We start from the raw sequence: 17,188 nt of genomic DNA, 5'->3' as shown, positions 1-17,188 counted from the left end.
CTCGCGAGAGCGTCTATCCGGGGACCATTCCCCCCACGCAGAATAGCGGAGACGCCCAACTCGCGAAGTTGCTAAGCGGGCTTGTACTTCATTTCTCAGATGGGTTAACTGCCCTCGTCTTCTTTGTCCCTGGCCAATCAGGTCAGTTCCTCTTTTCCTCCCCATTGGCGCCCTCCTCGGAAAAAGCTAGGAATTGTAGTCCTGCTCCTAATGACGCATGGGTCGCTGAGAATATATGGTTGTTTTTTTTCCAGGGACTAAAGAGGCATCCCCTTTGCCCTCCCTTTGGACTATGCAGTCAAACGACCTGTTTCCCGATAAATAAAAAAGGGCTTCAGGGAGGTGGGGTTTCCCAGTAGGCCCAGCATCAGTGTCGGGGACTTCTGTGCCTGTACTAGACGGACGGCCACCTTTCCCCGGGTACCTGTCGCCATAGCAACGGCGCTCACGGACCGCTCACCCCTACCCCAGCCCGCCCTGTGGCGCCGAGTTTTTCCTTTTAGGGGCCGCGCTCGACGTTGTGGTGTAGGTGGCGCCCGTGGACAGCCAGAAGTCAGTCAGGAGCATCAGCTGACAAACCTGGTGGCTGTTTTTTCGACCAGATGTCACACCTAGATAGCGGCAGACTATTCCAACTTCTTTATTTGCTGGGCTCAAAGAAGACAAGAGACCCTCACAGGGTTACACATGGCTTCACCTCTGGTGGGGCTTTGACATCTTTTCCACCCCTCACCCTGCACACACACAGAAGCACAGAGTCCAAGCTTCAGACAAGAAAGTTTATTGGCAAGGAGATACATGGAAATGTGGCTGTCCTGCCTTGGAGCTTCCCTGGCCTCTCCTCACTCCAGTCCTGCCCTTCTCCCAGCCAGTTTGTCTCTGCTGACGTCCACCAGGACCTGGGCTTGGCATCGAGTGGAGTGCTCCTTCTGCTGTCTCTGGTCTATTCTGCCAGTGTCCAGGTGTCAGGGCAGGTTGGGGTTCTCCAGGGCAGATGGGTCTGGGCTGTCCAAGAGCGCCCTTCCTGGCTAAGGCCATGTCCAGGGGCCTGAGCCTGCGTACTGCAGTCCACACAGCAACACTCTCCCCATCAGAAGGTTCAAGATGCTCCTGCCTCTCTACCACCCCAAACTCCTGAAGTCTCGCTGTTGTAAACACAGGTCAAACCCTGTTTGGTGCTGGCCAGGGTGCTGGTCTCCTAAGGGCAAGGTTGGGTAGGAGCAATCCTTAACAGGTTAAGAGGCAGCAGGAATTTAGAGTTCTTTAAGGGCCCTCAGGCTAAGGCCAGTTTATTCATTCAACAAGTACTTATTGAGTGCCTACACTATTCAGAGTACAAGGCAGTGTTCTAGAAGCTGGGGGTATAGACCACGCTGTCAAGATCCTGACTGAGCCCAGCCAGGACAGTTTCCTGAGCTTCAAGGTCATTGTCTCCAATCTCTATTTCTATCTATTCACTCCTTTCTCCCATTTCTTCCCCTTCTTCTCCCTCCCACCACCTCCCCGGCCCTTTCTTCTCTGCTTAAGCAGCCGATACCCTCCCTTTGGTCTCCTGGGCCTCCACCTTCCCTGGACCCCATCATTCCAGTCCTGTTGGTGGCTCCTCTTTGAGGGGCCTTGCCCGACCATCCCCTGTCCCAAAGGGCCTCAGGACCAAGTGCCCACGCTGGTGCTTGATTCGGGCAGAACTGTCACCAAAACCTTTGCCACACTCTGCACACTTATATGGCTTCTCCCCAGTGTGCGTTCGCCTATGTTTGACCAGATCTGAGCTCCGGGGAAACTCCTTCCCACAGAAGCCACACACATGGGGCTGGCTGGGTCCAGAGGGCTGGGCTCGGACTCGGGGTCGAGGGGCCATGGGTGCTGGGCCAGGGGGGTTATGTGGCCTCAGGAGAGTGGATGGTGGTGGTGGCCGAGCCCGTTCACCTCGGTGGGTGCGGAGGTGCTTGACTCGGGCCGAGCTGTCAGCAAAACCCTTGCCGCATTCAGGGCAGAGGTAGGGTTTCTCCCCTGTGTGCACACGATGGTGTTTCACCAGGTCCGAGCTTCGGCGGAAGCCCTTGCCACACTCAGGGCACTTGTGGGGCTTGTCACCTGCCAGTGGTGGGGGTGGCTCCCCAGCCTGTGGGCCCCCGGGCTCTGGCTCCAAGCCAGGCAGGCCAAAAGGCCCATCACCTGAGTGTGAAGGGCTTCGAGGTGTCAGTGGGGGGCTTGTGCCAAGAGGAGGTGGGGGTGGGCTTGAGCTGGGGGGTGGGCTGGGGATCAGGGGGGCCAAAGGGTAGCCTGGGAAGCTGAAGTCCTGGGGCTCCATGTGAGTGAGGCGGTGGCGGAGGAGGGTGGAGCTGAGGCTGAAGGTGCGGTCACATTCCGGACAGGCGTGAGGCCTCTCCCCACTGTGGGTGCGGAGGTGTTTGACCCGGGCAGAGCTGTCGGCAAAGCCCTTGCCACACTCAGGGCACAGGTAGGGCTTCTCTCCCGTATGCACCCGCAGGTGCTTCACCAGGTCTGAGCCCCGGGCAAACTCCTTTCCACACACATCACAGCCAAAAGGTTTGGGCCCCAGGTGACTGCGCTGGTGGCTCAGAAGGCTGCAGCTGAGCACAAATCTTTTGCCACAATCGGTGCAGATATATGGCTTGTCCTGGGCCTTGGGTCCCTGTGGGGCTGCCGTGGCTGCTCGAGAAGGCTGCCGTCTGGGCACCACGGGCCGGGGTGGCTGCTCCCCCCGGTGTGTCCGCTGGTGCTTTATACGAGCAGAACTGTCGCCAAAGCCCTTGCCGCAGATGCCACATTTGTAGGGCTTCTCACCCGTGTGTGTCCGCTGGTGTTTCACCAGGTCAGAACTCTGCCGGAAGCTCTTGCCACATTCACCGCAGATAGTGGGGCGCTCACCAGCCGGGATCCTGGACCGAGGAATCTTTGGGGGACCCTGGGCTGGTGGTCGGGCTCTGTAGGGCTTTTCACCACTATGAGTTCGCTGGTGTTTGATACGCGCAGAGCTATCCCCAAAGCCCTTGCCGCAGACCCCACACTTGTAGGGTTTCTCCCCTGTGTGGGTCCGCTGGTGTTTCACCAGATCTGACATCTGCCGAAAGCTCTTGCCACACTCACCACACACGGCAGCCCGATCGCTAGCCTGGCCCCAGCGTGGCTCTCCCAGGAGCCGGGGACCTCTGTCCCGAGCCTGAGGTTTTCCCGGTCCCTCTCTCTGGACCCACAAGTCATCCCAGGTCTGGATGCCTTCAGGTTTGAGAGAGGCATTTCCTACTTCATGACCTGGAGCCGGATCTTCCTCTTCCTTGAACCCCAAGTCATCCTCCTGGGGGGGATGTTCAAACTCATCCGGCTGAGAAATCTCCACATTCTCACTCCCTAAACCTGGGGAGACAAAAGGGAGTAGTAGACCCTGCCCTTTGGCTCAGCTCCTATCTTTGATGGCACCTTCCCCAGGAAGGCTTCCTTGGCGATCTGTAGTCACAAGGATGTCTCTCCCTCTCTCCTCTGAACTTCTGAAATACTTATTATTGCTGCCTCTCATCAACAATGGTAACTTCCTGTCAACGTGCCCTTAATACGTGCCGGTCACTGAACTACCCATCACCGAATCCTTGCAAACAATCCTATGATACAATGCTACTACTACTCCCATTTTACAGACATGGAGATTCCAAGAACTTAAGCCACTTGCTTAAGGTCATAAAGCATCACGCTGGTAAGAACAGATACTACACTTGGCCAAAAGGCCAAGCAGCGATGGGGTTAGGAAGTATTAAAGCTATGTTTCTCACTCGGGTCTGTCTGATTTCCAGGCCTGTGTTAACCACTACATTATACTGTCTCTATATAGAACACCTACTATTTACTATTTCTATCATATCTTCTTATATTAGCCCATTGTGTAATGTATTACTTCAATTATCTTGCATATACCTGAGAGGACCCAGACCCACACCTGTCCCTCAAAATGCTTAGGAGAGGTAAGATCAAGCACAAATAATTATAATTGTGGGCTCAGAAAAACTGCGGTCACAAGAGAAAGAGGAAATAAGGAGATAGGGCGAAGCTTTCACAGCACAGAAAAGAGTAAACCATGGAGAGGAATGGAAGATAAAGCTGGAAAGGGATGTTGGGACTAGATTAGGCATGTAAGGCCTAGATCGAACACTACATTAAGGCTTTTAATTAGCAGGCAGAAGGGAACTAGGGAAGGTTTTTGAGAAGGCAAACAGGATTACATCTGGACTTGGATCAATGTGGCTGCTGAGTGCATCACTGAAGAGAAAAGGGCTGTGGGGAGGTTTTTGCAATTGTCAAGACGAGACAGAACGAAGCCTGAAGTAGGGCAGAGGCTGTGAGGCTGCTGATGAGTCTCCAGGAGTGGGGAGAGTCCTTGCGATGATGCCCCTTCACGGCCTGACGCACAGTAGGTGCTCAGAAACGTTGGCTCCCTCCCTCGGTTTTTGCTCCCCTCCCCCTCCCCCTGGAAGCACGGTTCACGTCCGATTTTTCTGGGCTTCGGCCAGACACAGCCCGGCACCGGAGTCCCCACCCAGCCTTTACCTGCCCGTGGCGGGACACTGCCCCGGCCCTCACCTGTGCGGGCGCCTCTCAGCTGCTCCCTCTCCTCTGCGCCCTGGAGATCCGGGCCCCAGGGCTCCACCGCGCGCTCCATCGCCCGCACGCCGCCCTGAGCAAGGGGACAGACACAATCCCACGGTCACACAGCCATGTGCGGCCCGCGGCACCCTGTCGCTGCCCTCTGCCGGCCAGCGCGGGCACCGGGCAGCGGCCGGGTCCGAGGTGCGGGGTGCGGCTCCCGGTGACCCCCGCCCGCGCCGCCGGCCGTCCCTGCACCTGCTGCTCCTTCCGGCCCGCAGCGCCCCCTTCTCCTCCCAGCCGCCTCCGGCTGTGCCACACCGGCGCCCTCACGAGCTCCTTGGCGGGGTTTCGCTGCCGGAGCCGCCGGCGGCCGGGGTATGCGGGCTCCGCGCCAAATGGGGAGGGGGCTCGGACCCAGGCGTCCCGGGGGCGGCCGCCGGGGGCGGGGACGGGAAGCGGAAGCGCCAGGCCGCACCAAGCCGCTCTAGGAACTGGGAGGAGCTGCAAGCCTGTGGAGGCCGCCCGCGTCGGCCGGCGCTCGGTGGCCGGCGGAAGGCCGCGTGCCGCGGAGAGGGCTACTCTAAGCCGAGGACAGTTGCCCGAACTCGGTGGTATTAACCGTGTACCTCCTGGGCCGGAGCCGGGTGATGAGGGCCGAAGACTCTTCCTAATTGTCGCTGTGTCGGGCCACCTGCGCCGACCCCCGGGGCTGGCCGACTGCGCCAGCCACCCTGGCCCGGAGAGACAAAGAGAGATCGAAGACTGACCCAGGGAAAGGGGTGGGGGAGAGACCCAGGCAAACAAAGGGCGGCGGAGACCCCAGACGGGGCGGGGGCGGGGCGCCGAGACACAGGAAACAAAGCGCGGCGGGTCCGAGAGGCCTGGGGCCGGGGGTGGGGTGGGGATGGGGGCTGGGCTGGGGGAGACCGAAGCCTGAGCAGCAGCTAGAGGCTAGAGGCAGACGCCTGGGAAATGCTGGGGAGAGTCAGCCTTTGAAATCAGGCCCGGGGCGGAGACCCTGAGCCAGACACAAAGTCGTAACCTAAGAACCCCCAGTCAGAACGCAAAAGCCGAGAGAGACCGAGAGAGCGGCGAACCAAAAATACAGGAGCAAAAGATTGGCCTCCAGAGACAAAGAGATGTAGAAACATAAGAGATAGATGAAATCATTGGAGCACAGTCGGAAGAGCTATAAGAAAAGGAAGGGAATCTGCAGAGAAAACAGGCCCAGAGGCAGAGAAACAAAAGGCAGAGAAACTGGCAGAGACAAAGAGATAGAGACACAAAGAAATAGGCCACAGGGAGACTAGGGACAGGTCGACAACCCTACAAAGGCCACACCCAGGGAGAGGCTAAAACATTAAACTATCGTTCCCAGCTTGGTGGGCCGTTCCAGTGGACCCTGGGGCGCGATCCCCAGTATCTGTACTCAGCAAGCTTGCCTTTGGGGAAGGGGGGAGTGCTTGGAAGTGTTTATTATCTGATAAGTGAGGGGTGACAGAGGTTTGTATATCAATTCACAATTTATTAGCACCTCAGTGCTAAGCCAAGAGTTTGGGATAAGGAGGTGAAACACATGTAAGATATATCCTTGGATGCTACCAGTTTTAAGGGGCAAGTACACAAACCATGAAAAAGAATGGTAAGGGTGTGAGTTACATGGACCAGTTCAAGATACTGTGCGAGAGCAGGAAGAATTCTAAATTGGGAGTGAGTCTGCATGGTTCTCGATGCCTCCTATTCATGGGTATTAGACACAGAAACTAGGACCACAAATCAATCAGTACATACTTAAGCATCACGAACCAATATCTAGACACTGTCTACTCCCTGGACTTACAAAGAAACTCTCCAGGGAGCTCTTGATCCAGTAGAATATGGAGATGTGGCGACGATGAGACAGATCTATACCAATCTGACGAACAAAATATAATAGGAATGTAGTGCAGAGAGATACCTTCTGTAGAGTTTAGTGGCTGTGGACTCTGTCTTTAAGGCCATTTATGCAGTCTGATTCCTGACCTTGTCACTTAACTACTGTTTGACACTGCGGAAATTAGTTCTGTTTCCTAAACTGTAAAATGGGGATGATAATACCGAATTTGAATGGTTGAGGATTAATATGTGTAATATGTATAAAACACTGAGCCAAAAAATATCAGCTTTTACTCTTTTGGCTAGAGTAACCAAGAAAGAAGGTGGCATTTTTGAGCTAATCCTGACAGAACTAAGATTTCGACAAAGTCCAGAGCTGGCTGAGGTGGGGGCTGAATGAAGAGAGATGTGCCCCCACATTAACAGTTGCCTACACACTAATCGAAAACCTACTATGTGCTAGAAGCTTGAGATCCAAAGATGGCTAAGACCTACCCTCAAAGAGGAAAATAGAGAATAGTTCTGTTTTAATGTGTCACGATGTCATGAGTTTACATAATAGGAAAGCAGTGGAAGCTAGAGTGGTATGTTTATTCATTTGCTCCACAAACATTTCCTGGGGGTCCCCCATGTGTCAGGCACTTGTACAGGCAAACAGAGGTAAGAGGGTACCAAATGGCAAAGAGCTAGCCCCTCTCGGAGGAACCCTCCCCTGAAAGGCGGCCAGCCCACACACCATACTCACTCTTGGAGCTAGCCTTGACTTTGAGAAGAGAAAGCCTGGAGTCACTGAGTCTGAACCTGAACTCCGGTCTAAAAATACAGAAGCCCTTCTAGGGTCGCCAGGTGGGGCCTTAGGTAGCTATGCAGGTTTGATGGCAAGATGAAAAAGAACGAATCTAGATAATTAAATGAGAAAACTGTCCACCATATATTGCCCATAGGAATGTCAAGGCAGGATCTTCCTTTCTCTGAACAGGCCCCAAACCTTATAACATGAATGACTGGACACATTTGTTTGAATAATAAGCATGTAAATGAATATTATGTCACTAGTAATTCATGTCATCTCTATACTAGACAAACCGAGAGCCTTTTCTGCAGGACAATTTGTTGATATGCACAAATGCCTTAGATACGTGACTTCCTTTGATTCAGTAATTCCCCTTCCCCTAAGGAAATGGGACAAGTACACAATGATGGCACCACAAACACGCCCAACCCATTTCAGCATTATCACTGGGAAGAATGGGAATCAATCTAAATGCCAAATATCTATGAATAGACACATGAAAAGATGTTCAACACCACGGATCATCAGGGAAATGCAAATCAAAACTACAATGAGATTTCACCTCACACCTGTCAATGTCTAAAATCAGAGGCACCTGGGTGGCTCAGTCGGTTAAGCATCTGACTCTTGATTTCGGCTCAGGTAATGATCTCGAAGTTCGTGAGTTTGAGCCCTGCATCGGGCTCCGCACTGACAGTGTGGAGCCTGCTTAGGATTCTCTCCCTTTTCTTCTGCCTCTCCCCTGCTCACTCTCTCTCTCTCAAAAATAAACTTAAAAAAAATGTTTAAAATCAACTACACAAGAAACAACAGGCGTAGGCTAAGATACAGGGAAAAAGGAGTTCCTGTGCACTGTTGGTGGGAATCCAAACTGGTGCAGCCACTGTGGGAAACAGAAAAATGGAGTTTCCTCAAAAAGTTAAAAATAGAACTATCCTATGATGCAGCAATCGCACTACTGGGTATTTACTCAAAGAATTAAAAAAAACACTAATTCAAAGGGATATATGCACCCCAGTGTTTATAGCAGCATTATCAACAATAGCCAAACTATGGAAAGAGCCCAAATGTCCGTCAACTGATGAATAGATAAAGATGTGATATGTATATGCAATGGAATGTTATTCAGGTATAAAAAAGAATGAAATCTTGCCATTTGCAATGACATGAATGGAGCTAGAATATGATGCTAAATGAAGTAAGTCAATCAGAAAAAGATAAATACCATATGATTTGACTCATATGTGGAATTTAGGAAACAAATGAACAAAGCGGGGGTGGGAGGGGGAAGAGACAAACCAAGAAACAGACTCTTAATTATGGAGAACAAATTGATGGGATTACCAGAGGGGAGGAGGGTGGAGAGATTGACTAAATAGGTGATGGGCATGAAGGAGTGCACCTGTCGTGATGAGCACTGGGTGATGTGTAGAACTGTTGAATCATTATAATGTACACCTGAAACTAATATAGCACTGTGTTAACTGAGTGGAATTAAAATAACAACTTTAAAAAAGCACTCTTATCAAATTGTTAAATGTCATTTTCCTAAAAATAAATGAACAGGGGCGCCTGGGTGGCTCAGTCGGTTGAGCGTCCGACTTCGGCTCAGGTCACGATCTCGCGGTCCGTGAGTTCGAGCCCCGCGTCGGGCTCTGGGCTGATGGCTCAGAGCCTGGAGCCTGCTTCTGATTCTGTGTCTCCCTCTCTCTCTGCCCCTCCCCCGTTCATGCTCTGTCTCTCTCTGTCTCAAAAATAAATAAATGTTAAAAAAAATTTTTTTAAATAAATAAATAAATGAACATGTCAAAAAATAATATATAGATGTGTATTCACTACAGAACAGTGTACAAAACATATGAAGTGACAAAAACAGGATTCCAAACAAAGTTATAGTATGATCCTAGTTTTGTAAATATGTTTATTCACATTTATAGAGCTAGGAGAGAATCTAGAAGGATAAACATCAAAATAGGGTTATACCATGGTAGTGATACTGGATGTATATATCTTTTTAAAAATTGTTTTTAAATGTTTACTTTTGAGAGAGAGCAAATGAGCAGTAGAGAGAGGGGGACACAGAATCCGAAGCAGGCTTCAGGCTCTGAGCTGTCAGCACAGAGCCCAACGCGGGGCTGCAACTCAAAAACTGTGAGATCATAACCTGAGCCAAAGTCGGATGCTTAACCAACTGAGCCACTCAGGTGCCCCTAGATGCACACATTTCTATTCCATTTGCATTTTCTATTTTTTCTGTAAGAATGTGTTGATTATACAGCAAATAAATGAATATACATGTTATTTTCTTAAAGGCTCTTCAATAACTCAGGGAAGACCTGATCAGTTTGAACCCAGGGCAGATGCAAGGGGGTGGAAGGTGTAAAGAGAAGGAGGCCAATTATTTCTGATAGGAAGGTTCTGGAAACCAAGTGGATATTCAATTGACCCTTGAACAATGCAGGGATTAGGGACGCCAACCTTCTGCACAGTTTGAAAATGCACGTACAACTTTTGACTTCTCCAAAACTTAACTACTAATGAAATACTGTTGACCAGAAGCCTCAACAAGATAAACAGTTAACCCATATTGTGTATATATACTGTGTTTTTACAATAAAGTAAGTTGGAGAAAAGAAAATATTATTAAGAAAAGCTTAAGAGGGGCTCCTGGGTGGCTCAGTCGGTTGAGCTTCTGACTCGATATTGGCTCAGGTCATGATCCCAAGGTCGTGAGATCAAGCCCCCCATCACACTCCACGCTGGGCATAGAGTCTGCTTGGGATTCTCTCTCTTTCCCTCTGCCCCCTCCCTCACCCCCACATGCTCTCTTTCTCTCTTCAAAATCAAAAAAGAAAAAAGAAAATCATAAGAGAAAATACCTTTATAGTACTGTACTGTATTTATTGAAAAAAAAATCTTCATAGGGGCACCTAAGTGGCTCAGTCGGTTGGGCGTCTGACGTTGGCTAGCGTCATGATCTCATGCTTCGTGGGTTCGAGCCCCACATGGGGCTCTGTGCTGATAGCTCAGAGCCTGGAGCCTGCTTGGGATTCTGTCTCCTCTCTCTGCCCCTCCGCTGCTTGTGTTCTCTCTCTCTCTCTCAAGGATGAATAAACACTAAAAAAAAAAAAAGAAAAAAATCTGCATATAGATGGCCCTGCACAGTTTAAACCCATGTTGTTCAAGGGTCAACTGCACTTGTGGAGAGCAGCGGGGAGGAGCTCAGAGTTTTAATTAAGACCTTAGGGCTGCTCGGCGAGATAACAAACGCTGGAGGAAGAGCTGTGGTGGCATGAGGAGGGGTATAATTAGCCCTTCCCTTGGCTTCTCAAAGTACTCTGTTTATCTTCTTGTTACACTACATTTTTAGCACCAGTGCTCTGTGACACACTTACTTGTGGCTGTCTCTGTCTCCCCAGAGGGCCAAAACCCTGACTGATTCACTGTCTGGATCCTCAGCAAGGAGCAGATTTGAGATGATGACATGTCACACCCCTCGGCTCAAGTATTGCTGCGTGAGCTCATCTCATATGCTGGGTACTCAACTAAGAGCTTAATGTGGATTAGGCCATAGAATCCCCACTGTGACCCTAAGAGGTAGAATTATTAACATTTAACAGATAAAGAAACTAAGTCACAGAGAAGTTAAAGTCAGATGCCCACGATCACACATTTCTTAATCACGATGTCTCCATAATCCTAGGACTCTCGCACAACATTGGAGTTTTGTGTGGCAGGAGATTCCAATCCTATCTGATAAAGAAAGTAAAGCTCAGAGAGGTTTTCTCCAAGGTTACATGAAGGGGACAGTAATAGAAATGAGTGTGAAGTAAGGGTAAGATAGACACATGGCAACATGGATGAATCTTAAAAAATAATGCTGAATGGGGGTGCCTGGCTGGCTCAGTCAGAAGAGCGTGCGAGTCTTGATCTTGGGGTCGTGGGTTCGAGCCCCATGTTGGATGTAGGGATTATGAAAACAAAACTTTAAAAATTTTTACTCTGTCTTGGGACGCCTGGGTGGCTCAGTCGGTTAAGCGTCTGACTTCAGCTCAGGTCATGATCTCACGGTCCGTGAGTTCAAGCCCCGGGCTCTGTGCTGACAGCTCAGAGCCTGGAGCCTGTTTCCGATTCTGTGTCTCCCTCTCTCTCTGACCCTCCCCTGTTCATGCTGTCTCTCTCTGTCTCAAAAATAAATAAATGTTAAAAAAAAAAAGTAAAAAAAAAATTTTTTTTTAAATAGTGATGAATGAAAAAGTTAACAAATACATATTCATAGATATATAACCGTTTGTGTCAACATGCACTGCATACTACACATTTTTCAAAATGTATACAAAGCAAAAAATTACACACAAAGCACATTAGGGTGGTTGCCTTAGGGCGAGGGATAGGAGTGAGCTATGAGGCTACCTTAGTCTGCTTCAGCTGCCATAACAGAATACCACGGACTAGGAATCTTGAACAAAAGACATCAACTTTCTCATAGTTCTGGAGACCGGAAGTCCAACATCAAGGTGCTAGCAGAGTTGGTTTCTGGCGAGGTTGATTTCTGGTTTCCTTGGGTCGCAGACAGCCACCTCCTGTGTCCTCACATGGTCACATGGCCCCTCCTCTGGGCCTGCGCAGAGATCACAGCTGTCTTTTCTTATAAGGACCCCAGACCTATTACTGGATTGAAGTCCCTTATGACTTCATTTAACCTCAATTACCTTCTTAAAGGCCCCATCTCCAAATACAATCACATTGCGGGTTAGGGCTCCATCACATGAATTTGGGGTCGGGGGGGGGACACAGTTGAGTTCGCCACAGGGGTTAACAGGGAAACAATAAGTAGAACCACAAGGAATGGGAAAAGAAAACGAGATTGGAGCAGTAGACAGGATCCAGATCAAGCAGGGCCCAATAGGCCATAGGAAGGAGATCATCTGTAAAGGCTCAGAGAGGTCACTCAGTTCGTAAAGTCTAACGCCAGGGTTTGTGTATGTAGCTGATTGATTCCAAAGCACATGTCATCTGAAACTGCTTGAGTCCTGATAACTAAGTGGAAATGCATGTATTTCATTTTACCATGAGGAAAATGGAGTTTAGAGAAGTCAAATGACTTGCCCAGGTCACGTAGTAAGTGGTAGAACTGAGGTTTGCAGAGTTCTTTCTGCCTCCAAAGCAAGGCTCCTTTTATATGTTCCGCAGCCTCCCAGCCTTTGGCCCTGACCAACTTCATTCACTTGTTATTTTATGCACTCATTCATCGAGTGTATTATTTATTGGCACCTTCTCTGTGCCAGGCCCTGTGCAAGACACCGAAGACATAGAAATGAAGAGAACATGGTCCCTGCCCTCAGAAAGCTCAGCCAGTAGAAAAGATAACCAGATAAACAAATGCGAGCATTGGAGAGGCTTGTGAAAGGTGTTAGGGTCTGGAGGAGGGAAAATGACTCTGCCTGGGGTAGTTGCGCAAGATTTCTTAGAGGAAGATCTTTGAATCAAACCCTTGAAAGATCAAGAATACCAGAAGAAAAAACTCAATGCGGGCAGAACAAAGGATGTGGGCACTCTCCAAGGGCAAGTGAGAGAAGGGGTGATGAGTCCAGATGTGGAAGGCTCTGACTACCAGGCCAGAACTCAGACTTAATTCTGAGGCCACTGGGAAACCCCTGAAGGGGCTAGAGCAGGTGAGTGCCTTGGCCAGGATTCTAAAGTAAGGTATCTCTGCCAGGGGTGTCCAAAGACTTGAAGTCCTTTTAAGAATCAGTTGAGCTGGTAAGGAAAATTGACGGCCCCTCCCACCTCTAACCTTGTTATGACTTTTGGTCCACGTAGACCGTGGGAACTTTAAAAAATTTTAACCATCCCAGTCAAAGCCTTCATCTCACTTACTAGAGATACTAACTTGCTTCCTTCCTCTCTGCCTACACCCACCTCCCACCAGGGTGATGGGGCTACAGTGGGGGCTTGGGGAAAAGGTGTGAAGAGAACCGAGGGGTTGAAGCTTCCCATGGTGGGGGGTGGGGTGGGGGTTGCCAAAGGGATCCCGTGAGAACTCCAGGTATTCTTGGTCTTGGCTTTCCCCACCTCTCCGGCCCAGTTTGAGCATCTCAGCTTCCTACATTGCCCGCCCCCCCCTTTTTTTTTTTTTTGCCACACTCAACTTCCTGCCTCACCAGAGGAAGTGGGGAGAGACAGCAGGTGCAGCGACAGCTAGCAGGACCATGGTGAGTCCTTATGCCCAGGAATACAGGCATCTCTGCCTTCAGCCCCCAGCCCCCAGAGTAGCCAGATCCAGGCCAACCCACAGTAGGCTGACTTCTCGCTCCTGAGGTCAGGTTATACCGGAGGGCCCTTCCTGCTGCCCCCAGCAGCCTCATACTGTCTACCCCCCACCAACAGGACAAGGAGTATGTGGGTTTCGCCGCCCTCCCCAACCAGCTGCACCGCAAGTCCGTCAAGAAAGGCTTTGACTTCACACTCATGGTGGCAGGTCTGATGGGTTTTGTATAGGGGACCGGTGGGGGGAGGGGGTCCTCAAGCCACTCTGGCTGTCTCCTCACCTGACCAGGAGGACCTGTCCTGTCTACAGGGGAGTCAGGCCTGGGAAAATCCACCCTCATCAACAGCCTGTTTCTCACCAATCTCTATGAGGACCGGCACCTGCCAGAGGCCAGTGGTAAGATCCTCCCATCCTCTCCAGGTTCTCTGTCTCTCCCATCCCCAGGCTGCACTCTCTTTCTTTTCATCTGGGTCTCCCATGACTTTCTGGGGGACTCAGGCAGCTCGCTGCTTTCTTGAGACTCCCCTGAAAAATGGCTGGGGGCAACTGTGATTCTGAGAACAGAGATCAGTCCTGTCTCAGGCCCCTACCCAGCTCCCTGTCCTCCCTGTCCTCTCTCTGTCCTCACAGCTCGCTTGACACAAACGCTGACCATTGAGCGCCGGGGCGTGGAGATCGAGGAGGGGGGTATAAAGGTGAAGCTGACCCTGGTGGACACACCTGGCTTTGGGGACTCAGTGGATTGCTCAGACTGGTGAGGAGCAGGGGAAGGAGCGGGGGCTAAGCTTCACGGTATGGCTACTCTATGAAGACTAAGGGATCAGTTACAGGGCTGGTCTGCTCTGCCCCTGCCCTCCCCAAAAGGTGGGGTCTGTTTCTGGTGTCCATGCAGCCAAAGTGCCCAGTGTTTCCTGACACCCTGCCAATCTCCTCTGATGTCTTTAGTTGGAGCCAAAGAAACAAGTCCCCCTGCCCCCCCCCAAGTCCTGGCTAGCCTTGGCCCCTTCCCTATGCTGTGGCCCCTCATCTCTGACTGTACTCTCTCCTCCCATACCCTAGCTGGCTGCCTGTAGTGCGCTTTATTGAGGAGCAATTTGAGCAGTATCTTAGGGATGAGAGTGGCCTGAACCGGAAGAACATTCAGGACTCCCGCGTCCACTGCTGCCTCTACTTCATCTCACCCTTTGGCCGAGGGTCTGGGGGGATACCCTGGGGGGCTGGGGTGTTTGGGGAGGGGTGGGGGAGGGTCTCAGTGGCTTAAGACTGAACCCTGACCAAATCCCTCGGTGCAGGCTCCGTCCCCTAGATGTGGCCTTTCTCCGGGCAGTGCACGACAAGGTCAACATCATCCCAGTCATTGCCAAAGCAGATGCCCTGATGCCTAAGGAAACCCAGGCCCTCAAGCAGAGGGTAGGTCTGGTGACCTCTGACCTTTGGCCCTACATGAAACCAAAAGTCGCCATCAAACCTGAACTCAGCTTTGACTTCGTTGATCTTGGGCTAGCCTTTTGGAAGCATGATGTGTCAGGCTAGTCTGTGGGAGAAAATTCCTGAGGAAGATGGGGAGTAAGCTGACTGAAGGAGCTGTGTCTCTGGAGGCTCAGAATGGAACCCCTGGGCTGGATGCTTTGCTAAGGCCTGAGAGTGGCAGCAAAGATATGATCACTCTTGATAGCCCTCCAGCCCCAGGATAATGACCCCCACTCCAATGACTTAAGTAATCTCTACACTCAACATGGGGCTAAAACTCACAATCCCCGAGATCAAGAGTCACATGCTCCACGGACCGAGCCAGCCAGGCACCCCTTTGAGATTTTGGTTTGGGGTATCCTATATGTCCACCTCTCACCATCTCTGTCTTTCATGTCTTTCTCTCTGTCTCTGACCACCTGGGACCTGTATCTCACTGTCTCCCACCAGGCAATGTCTGCTGCTCACAGCCTCTGTGTTTCTCTCTGTGTCTGCTCCCAGATCCGGGACCAGTTGAAGGAGGAGGAGATCAACATCTACCAGTTTCCCGATTGTGACTCTGATGAGGACGAAGACTTCAAGAGGCAGGATGCAGAGATGAAGGTGCAGAGGCAAAAGGAGGAAGGGGCAGAGAAGCAGGGGAGGAGGAGGTGTTGGTGGAAGCTGACAAAGAGGTTTCTGGCGAGGAGGGGCCAACGGTGATTCCCTGACTTCTGCCCTCCAGGAAAGCATCCCTTTCGCAGTCGTCGGTTCCTGCGAGGTAGTGAGGGACGGTGGGACCCGTCCAGTGAGGGGACGCCGCTACTCCTGGGGCACTGTGGAGGGTGAGTAAGGTGGGGCACGCGTTCTGAGGCCAACAGGGAGCCCAGAACGCCGCTGAGTTAACAGCACCCAACATATGAAGTTGGGACGATCTCCGGTCCCGGGGGTCTTAAGAATCAAAAGAGGGGTCCTTGGACTGCAGACCCTCACCTAGAGTGGGGGCAGGACTCCGGGCAGACTTGACCCGGCCAAGAAGCTCCCTGACGCTCGCCGGTCCGCCCCTCAGTGGAGAACCCACATCACTGCGATTTCCTGAACCTGCGACGGATGCTGGTGCAGACACACCTACAGGACCTGAAGGAGGTGACCCACGATATTCTCTATGAGGGCTACCGGGCCAGCTGCCTACAAAGCCTGGCCCGGCCTGGGGCGCGTGATCGAGCCAGCCGCAGGTGAGAGCCCGAGCTCAGTCCTAGATGCTCCCAAGGCCCGGCCCTCACTACCCCGGACCCCGCCTTCACCATCCAGACCGATCCCCCAGAATCTTTCCCCACCCACTTTGCTGACGGCATTGGAAGGACAAGGCCCCGCCTCCTAGACCCCAACCTCGCCCCACGCCCTGCTTCGCGGCTGTGACCCACAACCAAGGGTCCCGTCCTTGATTCCCTGTCCTCCCTCCCACCCCCCCCCCCGCCCTCTAGTAAGCTTTCCCGCCAGAGCGCTACAGAGATCCCGCTGCCCATGCTGCCTCTGGCCGAGACCGAGAAGTTGATCCGCGAGAAAGATGAAGAGGTGAGCAAGTACCTCGCTTCCCACCCCCCCTCCCCGACCAAGAACCCAAGTCCTCTGCGAAGTCCCTTTCTGGCCTCGCCCGGTCCCACCGCCTGCAATCTTGCCCCGCGCAGCTGCGCCGCATGCAGGAGATGCTGGAGAAGATGCAGGCCCAGATGCAGCAGAGCCAGACTCAGGGCGAGCAGTCGGACGCACTCTGAGGCCCCCGCCCCGGCCCTGCTTTACCTCGGCTCCGCCTTCAGTCCGTCTTTTGTCCAATCCCCGAGCCTCTGGCTGCCGGGCGCTTAATCCCAGAGCCCCAAACTGAGAAGTCCGCCCCGGCGCTGGGTTCTCGGGCTAACAGGTTCCCGCAATGCCAGAGTTTGTAGCTCCGACTTTGGCCCCGCCCCTCCCCGCCCCGCCCCGGGCTTCCCACCCCGCCCCCTGACTCCCATCTCCGCCCCTCTTCCCCCAAGTTGTGACTTCAATAAAAAGTTTCCCTGAAGCCACTCGCGTCTTCGCTTTCCCAGCAGGAATAAGTAGCGGGTGAAACCGCCCCACCCAGGCCTCCGGGCCACTCTTTACTCATTCATTTGTTGGGAGCTGCCTTGGTGCCAGGCAGTGTTTCAGCCGGGCATCCCACC

At 52.0% G+C, this 17,188-nt stretch overlaps 2 protein-coding genes across 3 annotated transcripts; one reads left to right on the top strand and one right to left on the bottom strand.

The window, feature by feature from the left end:
- Positions 1–765: 765 nt before the first annotated feature.
- ZNF48 (zinc finger protein 48) lies at positions 766–7,707 on the bottom strand. 2 transcript variants are annotated; one of them, XM_030300865.2, is made up of 3 exons: positions 5,229–7,707; positions 4,597–4,690; positions 766–3,381 (listed from the first exon to the last, which is right to left on the bottom strand). In XM_030300865.2, exons 2-3 carry the CDS (start codon positions 4,673–4,675, stop codon positions 1,580–1,582), a joined length of 1,881 nt encoding a protein of 626 aa, XP_030156725.1. In that variant the 5' UTR covers positions 4,676–4,690; positions 5,229–7,707; the 3' UTR covers positions 766–1,579. The 2 variants fall into 2 exon arrangements, with proteins under 2 accessions (XP_030156725.1, XP_030156724.1); XM_030300864.2 differs by lacking the exon at positions 5,229–7,707 and adding an exon at positions 4,858–5,188.
- A 5,484-nt stretch (positions 7,708–13,191) lies between these two features.
- On the top strand, positions 13,192–17,053 carry SEPTIN1 (septin 1). Its single transcript, XM_030301038.1, has 12 exons — positions 13,192–13,236; positions 13,438–13,485; positions 13,661–13,751; positions 13,851–13,937; positions 14,172–14,295; positions 14,601–14,735; positions 14,834–14,951; positions 15,513–15,614; positions 15,736–15,835; positions 16,060–16,225; positions 16,475–16,565; positions 16,679–17,053. Exons 1-12 carry the CDS (start codon positions 13,207–13,209, stop codon positions 16,763–16,765), a joined length of 1,179 nt encoding a protein of 392 aa, XP_030156898.1. The 5' UTR covers positions 13,192–13,206; the 3' UTR covers positions 16,766–17,053.
- Positions 17,054–17,188: the final 135 nt, after the last annotated feature.

The sequence above is a fragment of the Lynx canadensis genome, chromosome E3 (genome assembly GCF_007474595.2).
Source record: "Lynx canadensis isolate LIC74 chromosome E3, mLynCan4.pri.v2, whole genome shotgun sequence".
NCBI lineage: Eukaryota > Metazoa > Chordata > Mammalia > Carnivora > Felidae > Lynx > Lynx canadensis.
Note: the sequence above shows the minus strand (reverse complement) of the source record. Positions and strands in the feature narration are given on the sequence as shown.